Here is a 21262-nt window from a genome sequence, read left to right as displayed (position 1 = left end):
ACTCTCACCAACTTTTACCGATGCACCATAGAAAGCATCCTATCTGGATGTATCACGGCTTGGTATGGCAACTGCTTTACCCAGGACCGCAAGAAACTGCAGAGAGTTGTGGACACAGCCCAGCGCATCACAGACACCAGCCTCTCCTCCTTGGACTCTGTCTTTACCTCTCAGTGTCTTGGTGAAGCAGCCAGCATAATCAAAGACCCCAGCCACCCGGGACATTCTCTTTCTCTCCTCTTCCATCGGGTAGAAGATACAAGAGCCTAAGGGCACGTACCACCAGACTTAAGAACAGCTTCTACCCCACTGTGATAAGACTATTGAACGGTTCCCTTATACAATGAGATGGACTATGACCTCACGATCTACCTTGTTGTGACCTTGCACCTTATTGCACTGCACTTTCTCTGTAGCTGTGACACTTTACTTTGTGCTGTTATTGTTTTTACCTGTACTACCTCAATGCACTCTGTAGTTACTCAATGTAACTGCACTGTGTAATGAATTGACCTGTACGATCGGTATGCAAGACAAGTTTTTCCACTGTACCTCAGTACAAGTGACAATAATAAACCAATACCCACACCAATACCAAAATGAGTTGTTGCAGGATTGAGTGAGTGTCAGTGGGCCAAGCCTTGCTGAAGCAGGACATCTCGTGCCAAGCCCCTTTAGTTTAAAGCAGAAAAGGAACTGCTGAGGGAACTCAGCAGGTCGAGCAGCATCTGTGGAGACAAAAGAATCGTCAATGTTTCAGGTTGAGACCCTGCACCAGAACTGACACAGGGTCTCAACCCGAAATGTCAACTATCCCTTTGCTTCCACAGATGCTACCTGACCCACTGAGTTCCTCAGCTGCTTGTTCTTTGCTCCAGCCTCCAGCATCTGCGGTCTCTTGTGTCTCCATTTAGTTTGAATCCTTGCAAGACCATTCTATTCAAAAGCATTCTTGCATCACTGGGAAGTGCAAGCAGTCGTCACAGCGAAGGCCACAGGGTGACTGGGACCTCAGTCTATCTCCTTAACTGACGATGACCAAGAAAGAAACAGGGAAATGATGATAATGGAAATCATGTGAAAGAAAACTGCAGATACGGGAAATCTAAAAAAAAACAGGAAATACTGGAAATACTCAGCTGGTCAGGCAGCATCTGTGAGAAACAGGGTTGACATTTCAGATCGAAGACCCATTGTCAGAACTGGGAAGGAAAGAAAAGCTTGTTAGGCTGCAGGGAGGGTGGGGAAGAGAGGTCTCTGATAGAGTAAAACTAGGGTGACCATGGGGATAAGCTGTAAACAAGGTTATATGGTCAATGGAAATTGTTTCTGTGTTGGAAAGGTTGGTTGATATTTCAGGTAAATTACCTGAGCCCTTAGGGTATCGCTCACTGAGAGTAACTTTCCACTCGCTTGCCCTTCCCCCATCCCAGTGATGCCTTTAGTACCTAAGTCTTTATCAGCTCAGCCTTAAATATATTCACAGCACTCTGGAATGGAGAATTCCAGGGATCCACAGGCTGAGTATAGGAAGTTCTGAATAACTAGTTCTCAACTCCTCATTCAGGGTAAAATCCTTTGTGTACTTGGCCATCAAACTCTGCAGCACCAAGTTTAATAGGGATTGATGTACAAATCTGGCAATCTGTGATAAATGCTTGGGAAGCTCCTTCAATCATGTATCCCAACTCCACTGCTCCCCCTCCCCTTCTTGACTCGATCTGCCCATTATCTTTCAACACCCCCTCTCCCCTTTCTGTCCACCAATCAGCTCTGCCCCCTATATCACCATTCCCTCTCTCCTCTTTACACTGCCCATCTCCCCTCTCCACTTTAAGTCCTAATGCAGCATTTCAACCCAAAATATCAACAATTCCTTTCCCCCCAACAAATGCTGCTCGACCCACTGAGTTCCTCCAGCAGATTGTTTGTTGCTCCAGATTCCAGCATCTGCAGTCTCTTGTGTCTGCACTGTTCCTAGTTTCATTGCTGAGTCTGCTTTAACGGTTCGGTTGCCTTTGATGAAATGCAGCTCATCTTATCGACAAAGAACCACTGTGAGCAGATTGTGCACACAGATTTCCCCAAAACTCAGTACTATGACTCACTGCTTAATATTGAACCACTGTACGCCTTGCTTTAATTGCCAGCTACTGATTACAATACGCCCACATTTTCTGATAATCTGACGCTTACCACATGAGCACACTATGCTGAGACTGCATGACTAAGCAAAAAATCTTAACTGCTCCACCTTAAGCTCACTGTCGACAATTGCCAGGGCTCTAGCTCTCCCTAAACCTCCCTACTTCTCCACAATTTGTCAAAGTCAAAGACGAGTTTATTGTCATCTGTCAGAATCAGAATCAGGTTTGTTATTGCTGACTTATACATCATGAAGTTGGTCTTGCAGCAGTAGTACAGTGCAAAGACACAAAATAACTATAAATTACAGAAGAAATAAAAAGTGCAAAAAAAGGAATAACAAGTAGTGTTCATGGATCATTCAGAAATCTGATGGCAGAGGGGAAGAAGCTGTTCATAAAATATTGAGTGTGGGTCTTCAGGCTCCTGTACCTCCTCCCTAAGATAAGATACCTTTATTAGCCACATGCACATCGAAACACACAGTGAAATACATCTCTTTGCATAGAGTGTTCTGGGGGGCAGCCCGCAAGTGTCACCACGCTTCTGGCGCCAACATAGCATGCCCACAACTTCCTAAACTGTATGTCTTTGGAATGTGGGAAGAAACCGGAGCACTCAGAGGAAACCCACACAGACACAGGGAGAATGTACAAACTCCTTACGGACAGTGGCCGGAATCGAATCCAGGTCTCTGGTGCTGTAATAGCGTTACACTAACCGCTACACTACCATGCCTGCCATCTGCCATCCCTGGTGGTAGTAATGAGAAAAGGGCACATCCCTGGTGGTGAGGGTCATTAGTGATGGATGCCACCTTCTTGCTGCACTGCCTCCTAAAGATGTCCTTGATGGTTGTGCCCGTGATGGAGCCAGCTGAGTCTACAACCTTCTGCAGCCTCTTGCGATCCAGCGCAATAGGAACCTCCATACCAGGCTGTGATGCAACTAGTCAAAATGCTCTCCACTGTACATCTATAGAAATTTGCAAGAGTCTTTGGTGACATACCAAATCTCCTCAAGCTCCTAACAAAGTAGAGCTTCTGGTGTGCCTTCTTCATGATTGCATCAATGTGTTGAGCCCAGGGTAGATCCTCTGAGAAGTTGACGCCCAGGTGCACAGGTGCAATGAAAAACTTATTTGCAGCAGCATCACAGGGACATAGCATCATATAAGCAGCATTCACAAGAAAAACATAAATTAAACACAAATAAAATATAAGTTTTACAAGAAAGAATTCAATCAGAACAAAATAAATAAAGTCCATTTTAATCATTTCTAATTTTGTCATTTCTCAGAACGCATCTCTCCACCCAAGCTTTCAGTCAGGTGCCCCATTATCTCAGCACTAGTACGTTGTGTTATTTTGTCTTGGAATGTTTTAAGGAGCTTTGAGGTTACTTTACAAAGGAAGTTGTTAATTGGTGAGAGTGTAATGTTCGTTGTGTGTTTAAGACTGTGAAAGAACTGACCCAGATCGTGCAGGAAGCTACTCCCCAATGCCATCAGCTTTGCTGTTTGATAAAGCTGCTGTCTCACAGCTCCAGCAACCCAGGTACAATGAAAATCACAAAAAATCTGCAGATGCTGGAAATCTAAAATAAAAACAGAATATGCAGTTAATTCTCAGCAGGTCAGGCTGTGTCTCATAGAGACGTACAGTACAGGAACAGGCCCTTCGGCCCATCTAGTCTGCACTAACAATCAACCACCTATTTTCACTAACCCTACATTGATCCTACATTGGTCAGAGCTGGGCCAAAGGGGCTGTTTCTGTGCTGTATAGCTCTATGACTCTATGATCCCATTTTTTTTATTCTCCCCACATTCTTATCAACTCCCCCCAGATTCTGCCACTGATCTATTGGCAATTTACAGTGACCAATTAACTTTCCAACCCACACATCTTTGGGAATGTGGGAGGAATCCAGAGCATCCGGAGGAAACCCACGTGGTCACAGGGAGAACGTGCAAACTCCACATAGATAGCAGCTGAGGTCGGGAATGAACTCAGGTCGCTAGAACTTTGAGGCAGTTGCTCTACTAGATGCTCCACTGTGCTGCCTATATATCTGTGGGAAGAGAAATAGAGGTAATGTTTCAGGTCTAAGACCCTTCATCAGAACTGAGAAGGAGATAAAAGGAAGGGTGGGGGGAGGGCGATGTTTCTGATAGGGTAAAACCGGGTGACCATGGGGATCAGTTGTAAACAAGGTTATCTGGTCGTTGAGTTAATGGGAGCAGTTGGAGAGTGGGAACATAGACAAAAGAACCTAGGCAAAATAATGTAGACCTTGTAAAATACAGAGCAGGAAGGTGTGCCCGGCAGGTCGTGTCCTCTACTCTCAAATGAAAAAAAGCTGAGCCAACATCACTACTGGATGACTGATACAGGCATAAATCAAGTTACCTTAAGTTGTAGAATTCAGTATTCAGTCCAGAATGCCACAATGTGCCCAGACGGAAGATGAAGTACTATTCCTTAAACCTGCAGGAAAATTTAATGGGGAATGGGATTGCTCAGGGAGCTGGTGTAGACTTGATGGGCTGAACGGCCTCCTACATCCGGGGAAACACGTCATTTACTAAATTTACCAAGCCAATGGGGAAGCAGCTTTATTATCCATATTCGGTTGCTATAGCTATTAGTTATAAAGAAAAAGCAGAACTTCCTTTATCTTAAACGGGCGTGTTCCTCCTGTCCTTCCTGAGTATAAATTACAGAGCACTTGGCAGTTTGGCGAGCTTTGCCTAACAGCAAGGGGAAGACAGACATACACAGACACAATGGTTGTGCACCATCTTTGCAATATGGTAAGCTTGAAAGCAACTTTTCAGCCTTAGTGTTCATTTTTGTGAGATTTTTCAGGGTTATTTTAATCTGATGACCTTGGTTCCCCAGGCGGTTCCTTAAACCGTGTTACAAACCATGTGAGGCATCTTAAGGAAAAGGCTGTGCTTGTTAATACAGGGTGTAAAATGTTACTTTTTTGGCTTAAGTATTAAGTCACAGGAATGTTGTGTGTTTACTTTATTTTAACACTAACTATAGAAAGCTACACAGGAAGCCTGTCCTGAGACTTTATTTTGAATCACCTAGAGCGTTCCTGTTGCTTCTGTACCTTTCTCCTTTAAAATGTGTTTGGCCGTGAACTGGATTTGTTTTCATCTCCCGCCCTACAACTCTCAAATATACCAGGGCTTCTCGATCATCCTCGATCTTAATTTCTGCACCATTTGCTGCAGAGATCGCAACCTCTGAGATTCCTTCCCCCGACCCTCTGCTCCGATATGTTGTCCTTTCAAACCTACTTTTCTCACCAGCGTTTGATGTCCCGCCGAGTATTCCCTTGCCCGCTTCTGGCGCCACTCTCTACAACGTTTTACGATGTTGATGACACTATGAATGGAAGTAGTTGCGGCTGAATTAACTTCCGACCACCCTGTTTTGAACAACGCAGACTCTCTCCCGCAGGCTGTGCGTGAGGATTTGTGGGGCTCTCCGTTTAAAGTCTGTTGGTTTTGTATTGGTTGTTTACGGCACCTTCTTTCATCCTCCAAAAGTTTTGGGATTGAACCAGAATTGGGAATAGTTTACTACAGCTCTCCTACAAGGTTTCAATTTTTTTTTAATTTTTAGCACAAAGATGGAAATTACATTTATATAGTAGCTTTAATGAGGCAAAATGTCCCAAAGAACTTCCCAGGAGTGTTATCAAACAACAAAAAGTGACACCAAGACGTAGAAGGAAATGATTAGGGTAGGTGAACTGAAGTTCATTATAGCAGTAGGTTTAAAAGCTGGAAAGAGATGCATCTGAGAAAGCTGTACCTCACATTTTGTTAGCTTGATGGTGTATTGCCTGATGCGTTTTATTTGTGGGTCTTAATTGTGAAAGAGGTGAAGTGTCTGGGTGTGGTGTGGAAGGGAACCGAGTCTGATTGTCGTTCCCTTCCGCACTGCAAAATGGCCTCCCGCGGCATCGCTTTGCTGATTTCGAGAGGGAGGGTATTCAGGGTGTCGACCTGTCTATCTGCTGGGCCGCGCCTTAACAATCTATCATGTTGGAATGTCTTTCGTAACGAGAAAGCAAGACGGATATTTGTCTGTGAAACCCAGAACGTGAAACTAAATCTGACCTCCAACTGATTTATAACCTTCCATCTCACTTGAATGAGCATATAAGTATCTCTGGAGAGCGAAAGTGGTCAATAAACCTTTGTTTCCTTGGACTCGGTTAGTTCTTAACTTTATCTTTAAAATAGTTCATTCATAAATGTATACAGGAAATATAATACAATTGGCACAACCCCTTCCTTAGATTCACAGTGACATCAAGTTAATACATTCACAGTGTCATCAAACCAAAACGTTATTAGAAGCTATGTGTTGTCATTGAAAACGTTGGTTACAGGGGCGGAGCAGAGGATGACTGAGCAACTTTTACTGGATGCGTGCACTTGTTATTAAAGTGGCTCTGTCTTCCGTCAGGAATCAAAATTGTTCTTGTTTCACTTTCAAAGAGGGCCAGTTTAGCTCCCAAATTATTATTTCAGAGGTGCAAGTGGTGCCTGAATTTCACTGTTTGCTGAAGGAAAATCTTTCAGGTATTCTTGTCCCAAGTGAATAGTACTCTTTTGGGGGTGGGGGAGGAATGTATCACCCATTGACTTTGAAGTTCACAGGATACACAGAGCCAAGTAGGCATAACAAGTACCAACTGAGACTCTTTGTTTTAAAAGTACTATTAATTTAACTAAAATAACCTGTTTTTAATCTTTCAGGATGAGCTCACCGCCAAGCTGAAGGAAGCTGGCGACAAGTTGGTTGTTATTGATTTCTACGCGACTTGGTGTGGGCCTTGTAACTATATCAAACCAATATATGCTGTGAGTACTGGCAGATGCAGAATTTGTGACCCAGTCTTCTGAACAGCATGATTATTGCTGAATGACAAAAGCTAACCTTTGAACCCACAAACCTAACCAATATGCCACAACCTTCTGATTAGTGCACAGCATCTTTGGTTCTCTGTGACCCAAAAGGAATTGCAGCTAATTGCTGGTTAACTGCCCATTTATACCACATATTTGGTCCTTGTACAGTTGGTTTATATCTCAGATGTCTCCTTTTAAACTTATTCATCAGGAACTGTTTCTCCTGCTTGTAGCAACAAGCTGCTTCCACCATAATATTTTGCTGCATTAATTGGATAATAGGGTAGTCTGACTTTTAGTTATTCATGGGATGTGGATATTGACAGAAATGCCAACATTTATCATCAATCCTTAATTTTTCCTGAACTGAGGAGGTAGTTAAAAGTCAAGAGTTGCGTATAGGCCGGACCAGATATTGGCATAGTTTGGTTCTTATCACTTCCAACACTGGGTTAATCTAATTACTTGAATTCAAATGTCCCAATTGCCATGCTGGAATTCAGACTCCTGTCTCTTAATCAATGGTCCAGGATTACTGGCTGCCAGTCCAGTAATTTAACCACAGTAACAAGATCTGTGACGTTATTTGGTAAATACTGTTGCCATGGTCAAGGAGATCATAACAAACTAGGAGAAGGAATCAACCATTTGGCCTCTCGAGCCTGTTCCACCTTGCAATAAGATCATGGCTAATCTGCCCCAGGCCTCATCTCCTCTTCTGTGCCAGTTCCCCAAAGCCCTCAATTCCCCAGTCTTTCAAAAATGTATCTACTTCCTCTTTAAATCCCTCCAATAATATAGCCTCCACCCCCTCCCTTCTTCTAAACTCCAAAGAATGTAGATCTATACACATCTACAGTACAAGAGATTGGTGAAGTCACACCTGGAGTGTTGTGTACAGTTTTGGTTACCCTGTTTACACTCACAGTGGAATAGCCTGACAGGGTAGATGTTAAAATGTTTCTACTAGTGGGAGAACAAGGGGATATAGTTACAAGGTAAGGAGGTGGTCATATAAAACAGATATTAGGAACAACTTCTTGCAGAGGGTAGTGAATCTCTGGGAATTGATTCCAGACAAGGTTCCTATCTCCATAACCTTCCCTACTCCAAGGAGAACAATCCCAGTGACATCTCGGAATAGTGGCACTGGTGACACAGCAAGTAGAACTGCTGCCTATTGCTTCCAGTGAACTAGGTTCAATCGTGACCTCTGCTGTCTGTGTGGAGTTTGCATGTTCTCCCTGTGATCACCTGAGTTTCCTTGGGCTGCTGCACTTTCTAACTGGCATCCCAAAGACATACAGGCTGGTAGGTTAGTTGGCCACTGTAAATTATCCTTGATGTGTAGGCAAATTGGGGATTTGATAGGAATGTGGGGAAAATAAAATGGGATTAATGTAACTGTGCTTGGTGTGGGCCAAAGGGCACATTTCTGTGCTGTTTGACATGGGCAATGCAAAGGTGCCGGAGGAACTCAGTGGGTCAGGCAGCATCTATGGAGGGAAATGGACAGGTTGATGTTTTAGGTCAAGACCCTTTGTCCAGACTGGAAAGAAAGAGGGGAGATAGCCAGTATAAAAAGCTGCCAGGTGATGGGTGGATCCAAGTGGGTGGGGAGGTGATAGGCAGGTGAGGGGGCGGGGAGAGTGGGAATGGTATCAGAATGTGGGAGGTGATGGATGGAAGTGACAAAGGGATGAAGAAGATGGAATCTGAGAGGATGGTGGAGCATGGAATAAAGGTGGGGAGGGGACTCGGTGGAAGGAGTGTGTGGGTGATGGGCGGATGGAGATGGTGGGAGCAGGGAAAGAGCTAAGGTGATGGGGGCTAGGAGGAGAGGAAAACAAAAGGTGGTGGGAAGGGGGGAGGGGAGGAAGGAACAGAGGAGAGCAGTTACTAGAAGTTTGAGAATTTGATGTTCCTGCCATCAGGTTGGCAACTGCCCAGGTGGAATATGAGAGTTTGACTCTATGGGTATTGGTTAGTTTAGTTTAAACTGAGATGGTATTCCTAATTTCCACCCCCTTCTCCCCCCCCCCCCACTGTATGGTGGAGCCTTGAACTGAGTGATCTGCTGGGCCATTTCAGAAGGCAGTTGGGTGTGAAGTGCTGGTGTATCCTTTGGGCAAAGAAAACCGGTTTGGCCTGCCTGTGACTCCAGACCCACCACTGTGATTGATTCTTAACCGCCTCATCTGTTAAGTGTCAGTGTCAATCCCTGAAGGGCATGAGTGAAGCAGATAAGTTTTCACAACTGGTGATTAAAGAAAAACCACCCATCAGTACTGCTTTTCAATTGCAGATTTATTGAATTTAAGCCTTTCAACAGTATTTCAAATGTTTTATTTAAGTAACTTAATGTAAAATTAAATGAGAGCATCTGGGAACAAGTATTTCTCGTGTAAGGAATAAATTTACTTTCCTCCCCAGAAATATTCTGAAGAACATACAGATGTGATTTTCTGTTCAGTCGATTCAGATGAAGCTGAGGTAAGTTGGAGAACCTCTGCAAAAACTAAACTTTGTTTAGGTATACATCACAAATATTAAAAATGGGAGATAAATTACTGCAGCTCAATTCTTGGAGGTCTGATCAATGAACGGTGAAATTCTGAAAGTATCAAACCCTGGGAACACCACACTTGGGGTGCTCTACACGGTCCTGGTATTTTAAAAGCATGTAGGGGCTCTGGGGAAGTGGTGATATTCAGAAAGGGCTGAACTGGCTGGGGCCCTTGCCTTAGTGTGACTGAGCTAACATTTGACTTTCTAAAGGTCTTCAGAACTCTGGAGGGATTTGATGGATAGATATTTGGTGGCTCTGTGAGTAGCACCTTTCTTCTGAGTTTAGATCCCACTCTAGAGGTTTGTGTGCTTCTTTCTTAAAAGAAAAACTATCCTGGCCAATGCTCCAGTGCACTTCTGAGGGAATTTTTCCAAATGTTAGACCAAAACCCTGTCTTGTCTTAGCCCAGGAGCTGTAAAAGGTTCTGTGGCACAATTGTGCAGAAGATCATGGGTGTCCTCCTTGGTATCTTGATCAATATTTATCATTCAACCAACATTACTAAAACAGATTATTTGGTCATTTTCATGTTGTTTTGTGAGAGCTTACTGTGCACATTCTGGCTGCTGTGTTTCCCTCATTACATTAGTGACTGCACTTTTGAGTACTTCACTGGCTATAAAAGACTCTGGAATCTCCTGAAGAGACATGTGCCTATTATGGCACGGTAGCATAGCGGTTAGGTAACGCTATTACAGCACTAGCAAACGGAGTTCAATTCCCACTGCTGTCTGTAAGGAGTTTGTATGTTCTCCCCGTGACTGCGTGGGTTTCCTTCAGGTGCTCTGGTTTCCTCACACATTCCAAAGATTTAGGGATTAGTAGGTTAACATGGGTGTAATTGGGTGGTGCAGGCTCGTTGGGCTGGTTACCGTGCTGTATAAATGCAAGTATTTTCTATCTCTCAATACCAGCAGCACAAAAGGTCTCGACGTAAGTGGCTAAATCACTCTGCTCTGCTTTGTTACTAAATTGTACATCTTTCTACATTGCAGCTGACAGCAATTTGTTCACTGATGACCCCATGCTTAACTAGCTCCCTACTAATGCCTGGAATGGTAATTGTGGACTGCATTGGTCCAAGATGTTGACCTTGCCAGAATTCTCACTCACTGCACGAGTGCATCGAGAGCACATACAGAAACCCTGTGCTTCCAACCTGCCTGCCTGCCCCATTTGTGGACGGGTCTGCAGTTCCCACATCGGCCTTTTGGCCAATTCAGAACCCAGAAAGCCAGAGTGGAACCTTGATCCCAAGGGACTGCCGAAGAGGAAGAAGGTGGCAATTGGCTGTCAACCACTTCGCTGGGTCTGAAATCTCCTATAGACCAAACAGGGTTAAGGCAATGTGTTTTCTTCGTGAAGTAGATGGGTTTTTACAACCATTCAATTGGTTAATAGTTACTCTGTTTAATTATTTTTTAATTCTAAAATTTACTTATCACCGTGGCTCTATCATCTACAAAATGCACTTTTGTTAATCACCTAGGCTACTCTGACACCACCTCCCAAACTCTCACCAAGAAAGACCAGGGCTTCAGGCACATGGGAGCACCACCTACAGGTTCCCCTCCAAGTTACACTCTATCCTATCCTGGAAATGTATTCCAGTCGCTACATCACCACTAGATCTAAATTCTGGATCTACCTCTCCAACAGCATTGTGGGAGTTCATGATTCATGAAGGTGGCTCACCACCATCTTCTTTAAGGTATTTAGGATGGGCAATAAATACTGGCCTGGCCTTGCCTTGCCAGCAATGCCTATGTCTTGAATAAAAAGTGGTATTTGAAGTGCCCCAGATACCATAGTGGGATTCAGATAGGATGGGCAGTAACTTCATCAACATGTGACCATGTCCTGAACCTTTGACCTACCAGCTTCCAGTTGAGGACTTTCTCACTAAGCGAAGGCCAAAAAACCTATCAAAGAATTTTTTTTATTGATTTTAAGAAAATGGCCAAATGAAGCAAGGTGAAAGTGGATAGATGGTTATTCAACTTTGGATTCTTCACCATAGATTGCATTGAAGCTGGGTCAGTCTTTTAAAAGGAATTAGAATGTTTGTTGAGTGGTAATTGAGGCAAGCAGGAGCTGGGTGATGTTCATCTAGGCCAGGTCACTAGCAGAAAATTGACAGGTGGAATGCCTTGTTACTGTACTGTATCCTATAATTCTATTAATGTTTGTCCTTTTAGGATATAACTGTGGCTTACGACATCAAGTCTTTGCCGACGTTCATCTTTTTCAAGAAAGAAAAGGAGGTACAATGATATTTTGGTACTTGCAGTGTATTCTCTTAATCACTCCCCTTTTACATGGAGATGTTGGGTGAATTCAGATTTGGTGTGTGTTGGGGCAATGCCAAATGGGAATGGGTTGTGCTATTGCTCAATTTTTCAAACCTCTGGCTGGAAATTCATCTTTGGTTTCTTGCACAAAATATCCATGCCTAGCAATGCTGTACATTGATTTAAGACAGAGTGGGGAGATAATTGAAAACTGCTTAGGATTAGAAAGGATTCAACTCCTGGTTCAGATGAATTTTATTACATATTATTGGAAATAAAGTTAGGGAAGAGACAGGCACTATAAAACATGTTTCTTTAAAAGAAAAGGGAAATGAGTTGGACAACAGATTTAAAAAAAAATAGAATTGTCACTGAGTTGAAAAAGTTAGAACATCTATAAAACTGAAAATAAGAATGTACAGCAATTATTCAAAATGTTTGACCAACCTTTATCAATTTCACTGTAAATGTAATAGAGTAGATAAGGTGCAGTAAGCTTGACAAATTTGGTTTTCAAAGGGCTGTATTAGACTCAGCACTGTGACACAGCCATACCACAAGGTAGCAGCCCCTTTGGCCCATCAAGTCTGTGCTGACCATGTCAAAACATGTGAAGTCAGAGGACTGGTATCAGGGTGTGGCAAACAGACAGAAGTTGGAAGGGAGTGTTAAAGGTGATAATATGGATTGGAAAGAGGTGGGATTCCACAAGGAATGGACTCTGCAGTCCACAATTTGCATAAATGACTTGATTTTTGAAATTGGACGTACAACTTCAAAGTTGGTGGAGAAACCGTGGAGACGGCAAATACAGACCTTTTTTTTAATTGCTGAATGGGTCTGTAATTGTCAAATGCACTTCAATAAAAATTTCTCTGGAAACTGCATAAACAAGGGACAGCTAAACTATGGCCCATGGCAACTTTTGGTTTGTGTGCAAATTGGTATTGGTTTATTATTGTCACTTGTACCAAGGTACAGTGGAAAAACTTGTCTTACATACCACTTTTACAGATCAATTCATTACACAGTGCATTGAGGTAGTGCAGGGTAAAAGCAATAACAGAATACAGAGTAAAGTGTCACAGCTACAGGGAAGTGCATTGCAGGTAGACAATAAGGTGCAAGGTCAAACAAGGTGAATTGTGAGGTCAAGAGTCTTATTTCATCATATAAGGGAACCATTCAATAGTCTTATCACTGGGATAGAAGCTGTCCTTGAGCCTGGTGGTATGTGCCCTCTGGCTGCTGTATCTTCTGCCTGATGGAAGAGAAGAGAGAATGACTTGGGTGGGTGGGGTCTTTGATTATGCTGGCTGCTTCACCAAGGCAGCGAGAGGTATAGACAGTCCATGGAGGGTAGGCTGGTTTGTGTGATGTGCTGGGCTGTGTCCACAACTCTCTGCAGTTTCTTGTGGTCCTGAGCAGAGCAGTTACCATACCAAGCCGTGATGCATCCAGATAGCAATACACAAATCCAGATAGGATGCCTTCTATGGTGCATTGATAAAAGTTGGTGAGTGTCAAAAGGGACATGCCAAATTTCTTTAGCCTCCTGAGGAAGTAGAGGTGCTGGTGAGCTTTCTTGGCTGTGGCATCTGTGTGGTTGGACCAGCACAGGCTATTGGTGGTGATCACTCTGAGGAACTTGAAGCTGTCAACCCTCTCGACCTCAGCACCATTGATATCAACAGATGCATGTGCACCACCCCCTTTCCTGAAGTCAATGACCAGCTCTTTTCTTTTGCTGACATTTGAGGGAAAGGTTGTTGTCATGACACCATTCTACTAAGCTCTCTGTCTCCTTCCTGTACTCTGACTCATCATTATTTGAGATACGGCCCACTATGGTGGTATCATCTGCAAACTTGTGGATGGAGTTAGAGCAGAATCTAGCCATGCAGTCATGAGTATATAGTGAGTAGAGGGCTGAGGATGCAGCCTTGTGGGGCACCAGTGTTGAGAATAATCATGCCAGAGGTGTTGCTGCCTATCCTCACTGATTGCAGTCTGTTGGTCAGAAAGTCAAGGATCCAGTTGCAGAGGAAGGTGTTGAGTCCCAGGTCTCTGAGTTTGGTGATGAGTTTGCTTGGGATTATAGTATTGGAGGCAGAGCTGTAGTCAATAAACAATAGTCTAACATAGGTGATTTTACTGTCCAGATGCTCCAGAGTGTAGGCTGGGGAGATGGTATCCACTGTAGACCTGTTTCAGCAGTAGGCAAATTGGAGTGGGTCAATGTTGTCTGGGAGGTGGGAGTTAATGTGTGCCATGACCAGCCTCTTCAAGTACTTCATGATGGTGGATGTCAGAGCCACCAGTCGGTAGTCATTAAGGCATGTTACCTTGTTTTTCTTGGGTACCAGAATGATAGTGGTATTCCTAAAACAGATGGGAACCTTGGATTGAAGCAGGGAGAGGTTAAATATGTCTGCAAATACCTCTGCTAGCTGATCAGCACAATATCTGAGCACACAGCCAGGGACACCATCTGGGCCAGATGCTTTCCTCGGGTTCACTCTCTGGAAGACTGATCTTGCGTCCTCGACAGTGACCACGGGTTCAGTTGCATTGGAGGCTGTCAGGGTGGGTGGTGACAATCCACTCCCCTTCTGTTCAAAACACACACAAAATGCATTAAGCTCATCAGGAAGGGATGCGCTGTTGTTAACTATGCTGCCCGACTTCATTTTGTAGCCCGTTTATAGCGTGTAAGCCCTGCCACAACTGACAGCTGGTCTGGGACTATATTTTGAACCAGTATTGTCTCTTGGCATTCCTGATAGCTTTCTGGAGGTTGTATCTCGATTTCTTGTAAAGGTCAGGGTCACCTGATTTGAATGCAGCAGTCCTCGACTTCAGTAAGGAGTGGATCTCCCAGTTTCTGGTTTGGGAACACCTGTATTGTCCTCTTTGGTACATAATCTTCAGCATAATTGCTGATAAAGTCCGTGATGGTGATGTACTTGTCAAGGCTAGCAGCTGAGTCTTTGAACATGAACCAGTCCACTGACTCAAAGCAGTCACGTCAAAGCTTATCTGTTTCCTCAGACCAGCGCTGCACGACTCTCTGTAGTGGATCCTCCCATTTCAATTTCTGTTTGTATGCAGGGAGGAGGAGCACAGCCTAGTGGTCAGATTTACCAAAGTGAGGGCGAGGGGTGGCTTGGAAGACATCTTTGATGGTTGTGTAACAATGGTCAAGGGTGTTAGGGCCCCTGGAGGGACAGGAGACATGCTGGTCGTACTTTGGTAACACAATCCTGAGGTTGGCCTGGTTGAAGTCACCTGTAATAATGAAGAGGGCCTCAGGGTATCCTGTCTCAAGGTTGTTGACAATGGAGTACAGTTCACTGAGTGCAGGCTTCATGTCTGTCTGGGGTGGGATGTAGACTGCCATCAGGATAGCTGAAGTGAACTCCCATTGGCAGCTAGTATTGTCAAAGTTGACCTGCGCTTCTGTAAATAATCAGACAACAGCAGAACCAAAGAACTTACGATAAATGCTTTATTAGCTTTCGCTAGCAGGAGTGGGAAAATAAAGAGACAGAGTAAACCATGTAACTCTAACTCTATACCGAGACCCACTCAAAGAAGGCTCGGCTACTGTGTATTTTTATACCCTTTTTCGTGGGAACGCTAGGTGAGAAACTACTCTTACACAGGCAATTGTTTACATAAAGTTTCGAACATAACAAGATATAGGTAAAAAAAACTACTTCTTCCCACTTGCACCTGCTATTAAAACTAGACGTAACTAAATCACACCATAATGAGATCATTCTTTACCTTGAAAATCCTTTCACAGTGAGAACCATACTAAAATGCATACTATTAACCCTTACACTGCCAGTCATTAACCCTTGCATTCCCAGCTACCCTTCACAGTATGGTCGACACTTCACAGTTAGATATTCCAGGCTGGGTGAGCAGGAGCTCGCCAGGACCGTCACATCTGAGCACCACAAGTTATTGATTAAGAAGCAGACCCCTCCGCCTCTAACAATCCATTAGCTGGATTGAGAAGCCCTCGGGCTGTATGGCACAGTCAGGTGAAGCAGGTGTAAGCCACGTTTTGGTGAGACATAGCACACAACAGTCCCTCAGTTCTTTGATAGGTCAGGCTTGCCTATAGTTCATCAACTTTGTTCTCAATGGCCTGAACGTTAGCTAGTACTATGCTGGGAAAGGGGGCCTTGTATCCGTGCTGTTTCAGCCTCACCTGCAGCCCAGCCTTCTTACTATGCTTCTGAGGTAAGTGTCTGCGACTTCTCGGTCCTGGAGTGGAGCTACCTGGTTAGTGATTGTTTAAGGAAAGACCTGGAGCGGATTCGCCTGGACTGGAAGGTAAGTGACTGCTAGTGAACAGACTTGGAAGACCTGGAATGGATTCAGCTGGCCTGTGAGGTAAGTTGTTGTTTCCATACAGGTCTGAAGGTCCTGAAGAGGAGTGATCTGCCCCAGCAGGTAAGTGGGGGTATCTAGTGGAGCCTTGGCATTTGGGACTCTGCCCCGGGTGCTCCATAGGGTTGGACTTCCGATCTGGAGGGGGCCCTGCATCTGGCATCCCTGCAGGTCGTGCGTCAGGTCGGGCCTCAGGACTTCACCTCCGCAGGTGGGGGGGTCAGGACACTGGGGTCACTGTCGGGCGCTCTGGTTAGTCCGGTTCTCAATCTGGGTCCTTGGGTCTCAGCATCGGGAGCTCCAGTGGGATCCGGGAGTCGGGTCTCTGATGGGGTGTCCGTGGGGTTGGCTCTTCACCAAGGCCTCATGCTGTCAAACAGGCCTTCCTCCAAGAGGCCACACCAATGCAGAGATTCCAGGTGCAGTGAGTTGGAGAGGGGATCAGGCTGAGGACATCAGCAATGAGAGAGGAATGGCGGCTGCAAGAAATAATGGAATGTTAAAGAATCTTCAAGGATGATAGTTCTTGGATCCCAGGCAGTGGCCCACATTGGGTTGTGCTCTGTAACACTTTGAATGCCACTCAAGCCGATGTGAGGCTTTTCTTCCACAGGTACTTTGGTCTCATTAAACCAGCTGATTCATCAATGTTGCATTTTCAGGTAGACAAGATTACTGGAGCAGACAAATCACAACTGGAGAGTAAAATCAAGGAATTGGAGTGATGCAACGCCAGAGACACTTTGATGCCTTTTGTAAATTCTTCAGCACCTGTCCCTTCTGTAACATGGATAGGAGCAAAATGAAAGAAATTAATGCACATTGATGTGTTCTAGGATGTAAAATAATAAAAGTGGTGTTACATGATGGTCTTTCTTGTGCATTGTGAACAATGATGTTAAATGTTATATAGTTAGATCCTTGATTGTTTAACCCAGTGACCCTGGGTTCAATTTTGCTGCTGTCTATAAAGAGTTTGCACATTCTCCCCATGTCTGCATGATTTCCTCTGGGTGCTCCAGTTTCTTCCTATGTTCCAAAGACGTACAGGTCGGAGCTGGGCATTGCCTATGTTGGTGCTGGAAGAGTGGTGACACTTGCAGGCTGCCCCCCCCCCCCCCCCCCCCCCCCAGCACGTTCTCAGTAATGCAAAAAGATGCATTTCACTGTGTTTTGATGTACATGACTAATAGGTAAATATCTTAAAGACATGTATGAACAGGTGCAATGTAAAACATACTTGCAGTAGCCTCACAGGCACACAGCAGCATATAAGCAGCATTTACAAGATAAACATAAATTTTACAAGAAAGAATACAGTTAGAACAAAAAAGTCCATTCAGGTCATAGTGTTGCTAAACTCTAATAATTTGGGTTGGGGCCATGCTCGTTGGTTCAAGAACCAAATGGTTGAAGGGAAGTAGCTGTTCTTCCCTTCATCCACTTGTCAGTGGGGAGAGTAAGAGCTTTCTAAGTAAGTGACATTAGAAGCACACAGAGGGCTTCCCTCTGATTATTCATTATGGAACTGGAAACTTACCCTCCCTTGCACATCTAATTTTGCAGTAGAACATCTATTCCACGTTGTTAACAGGGAGTATGACTTAAAGAGGAAAGTGTAAATACAATTGGATCCCCTTCAGTTAAAGAATGGAAATGGTATGTTGGCCTTCACTGAATAAGGTATTGAGAACAGGAGTAAGGATGCCTTGCTACAATTATACAGGGCAATGGTGAGACTACACTTAGAGTATTTTGATTTTTTTTTTACAAAATAAACTTTGTTCATAATAAAAGACAAACTATATACAATTACAAAACCGTGCAAGCCTTTACATTCTCGCACAGATCATTCATTAGTGCTACCTTTTTATATAGAAAACAGCACCGATGCCACACGTGTGGCTCCCTGGAAACTACCCGCTCTCATATTTACAATATTTAGGGGCTTTCTCACCTGACCCCACCCCTCCCTCTCCAGTGGCAGAAGAACCCTAACCTGTAGTCCTTCCCCACCGAGCCTTTACGTTGGCTGCGCCCAGCTTCATTCAGTGTGTCCCTCAGCACGTACTCCTGCAGCCTGGAATGTGCCAGCCAGCAGCATTCCCCTACGGACATCTCGCAGTGCTGGAAGACCAACAAGTTTTCGGGCTGACCAAGGAGCGTCTTTCACCGAGTTGATGACATTCCCGCAGCAGTTGATGTCCGTCTCTGTGTGTGTCCCCAGGAACAGCCCGTAGATCAGAGAATCCTCTGTTACGCTGCTGCTGAGGATGAACCGTGACAAGGACACTTTCATCTTTCGCACACCCTCCTCGCAAACCTACAGCCCACAAAGAGGTGGGCGACCGTCTTGTCCCCAGCACAGTCCTCCCGGGGTCAGTGCATGCTGGGAGTGAGGTTCCAACCATACAGGAAGGATCTGACTGGGAGGACGCCTCTCACCGTAAGGATTTTCTAGCCAGAGAAGTTTTCTAGATTGACTCCTAGACTGCAGTACTGCTGTGTGAAGACACCTTAGGGTCAACACGGCCTGTATTCAACAGAGGTTTAGTAGTGGGAGGGGATGTAAATGAGATGTACAAAGTTCTGGTAAAAGCTCAACAGACTAGATTAGCAGAAGGATGCTTAACCCGGTTGGGGGTCTAGATTGAGGGATCGCAGTCTCAGGATGCAGGACGAGAGAATTGGGACTGAGATGAGAAATTTCCTTGACTGTTGAGGCAGAATTCACTACCACAGAGGGCTGCAGAGGCCAAGTTGCTGAATGTATTACTAGATACAAAAAGATGTCAAGGGCTGTAGGAGAGAGTACGACTTTGATGTTGAGAAAATATGATCACGTCCAATTATCTGAATGGCAGAACAGGCTTGAAGGGCCAACCTAGCCTACAACTATTCAAATTTCCTTTGTTTCTAATTCTTTGTGGGAAAATGTTTTATTCATTTACAGGATTTCGATGTCACTGGCAAGGCTGTTGTTTAATACCATCTCCTAATTACTCTTGAGGGGGGTGATGGAGAGCCATCAGCTTGACCAGCTGTGGTCTGTGTAATGGAGATGCTCCCACGCTGCAGTGTTGAAACTCCAGACACCTGCCGATGAAGGATGGTGTTTGTAGAAGGAACTTGCAGACGCCATTACAGTGTCTCTCTGGTGGAGCAACTGCAGGATGGCTGCACCACAGGAGGCCACTTGGCCTGTTTTTTTACAAAATAAACTTTATTCATCATAAAAAAACAAACCTATATACAACAATAAAACAGTGCAAGCCCTTTACATTCGTGTACGGATCAATCATTAGTGTTACCTTTTTATATACGTATATAAAAAAATACAGCACCGATGCCACTCGTGTGGCTCCCTGGGGTGCTACCCCAATCCCATATTTACAATATTTAAGGGGCTTCCTCGCCTGACCCCGTTCCTCCCTCTCCAGTGGCAGAAGAACTCTAAACTAATAGTCCTTCCCCACCGAGCCCTTGCGTTGGCTGCACCCAGCTTCAGTGCGTCCCTCAGCACGTACTCCTGCAGCCTGGAATGTGCCAGTCGGCAGCATTCCCCTACGGACATCTCGCAGTGCTGGGAGACCAACAAGTTTCAGGCTGACCAGAGGGCGTCTTTCACTGAGTTGATGACCTTCCAGCAGCAGTTGATGTCAGTCTGTGTGTGTGTCCCTGGGAACAGCTCGTAGATCAGAGAATTCTCTGTTACACAGTTGCAGGGGATGAAACGTAACAAGGACCCTTGCATCTTTTGCCACATCCTCCTCGCAAACCCACAGCCCGCAAAGAGGTGGGCGACTGTCTCGTCCCCAGCGCAGTCCTCCCGGGGGCAACATGCACTGGGACTGATGTTTCGACCAGGCAGGAAGGATCTGACTGGGAGGGCTCCTCTCACCACCAGCCAAGCGAGATCTTTGTGCTTGTTGGTGAGTTCTGGTGATGAGGCATTCTGCCAGATGGTCTGGACAATCTGCTCAGGGAACCACCCCACAGTATCCATCGAGTCCTTTCCCTGCAGTGTCTGCAGGATGTTCCGTGCTGACCACTGCCTGATGGACTTGTGGTCAAAGGTGTTGGTCTAGAAGAACTTTTTCACGAAAGACAGGTAGTTGTCCTTAGCCTCAGCCCCTAGCAAATAAATCATGTCAGTCATATTCCCTTTGTGATTCCCCAAAGCCCAGAGATTCTTCTACCTCTCTTCCTTTATGGCGACTCTGATTAATTCTGCTATCACCACCCCAATAGGCAATAGCTCTAGATTATAACAGAAGGTCATGGGTGATGCTGTCACGGAGCATTGGCAAGTATCTGCAATTGCAGATACTGGTGGTGGAGGGAGTGAATGATGTGGTGAATGAGGGGTTGATCGCATGGACTACTTTGTCCTGGATGGCGGTCAAGCTTCCTTGAGTAGGACTCATCCAGACCTTCTGACTTGTGCCTTGTAGATGGTGGGAGGGCATGTGAGGATTCAGGAGGTGAGTCAGTCAAATCACCAATGTATGTAAGAAATAACTAGGCCAAGAAAGACAAAAGTTTCTATGCGAAGAAGAGGACTTCATGCAGCCGTAATGATGGCAGATGCGAACAGCATTTCAGCTTTGGTTCATTGAGTCCTTTCCATAGCAGGAACTCTTGCCTGCTGGCATTGATACCATTCCTTTTCAGATTAGAGTGGAGCTTTGTTTATTGGGATATTGTATTGAGGTGCGGGAGTTAAATTTTCTCTGGGCCTTGTGCTTGGGGCTGCCTGATTAATCATTTGCCTCAACTGGACCCAGCCAACCTTCACCCCCTACACCAGCTTCCACCCTCGGGTTAAAGTGACCCCACCAAGCCAAGTGAGGGCTACCTTTTCTGTGTGGCTGGTACCCTTAAGGATAACACAGTTGCCTGGCAGGACACACT

General features: G+C 44.8%; 1 protein-coding gene across 1 annotated transcript; it reads left to right on the top strand.

Moving 5' to 3' along the window:
* The first annotated feature begins 4820 nt into the window (after window positions 1-4820).
* On the top strand, window positions 4821-17220 carry LOC127572667 (thioredoxin-like). Its single transcript, XM_052020163.1, has 5 exons — window positions 4821-4960; window positions 6932-7036; window positions 9518-9577; window positions 11852-11917; window positions 17011-17220. Exons 1-5 carry the CDS (start codon window positions 4934-4936, stop codon window positions 17071-17073), a joined length of 321 nt encoding a protein of 106 aa, XP_051876123.1. The 5' UTR covers window positions 4821-4933; the 3' UTR covers window positions 17074-17220.
* Window positions 17221-21262: the final 4042 nt, after the last annotated feature.

This window comes from Pristis pectinata, chromosome 7 (genome assembly GCF_009764475.1).
Source record: "Pristis pectinata isolate sPriPec2 chromosome 7, sPriPec2.1.pri, whole genome shotgun sequence".
NCBI lineage: Eukaryota > Metazoa > Chordata > Chondrichthyes > Rhinopristiformes > Pristidae > Pristis > Pristis pectinata.
This window is presented reverse-complemented; position numbering and strand designations above follow the sequence as displayed.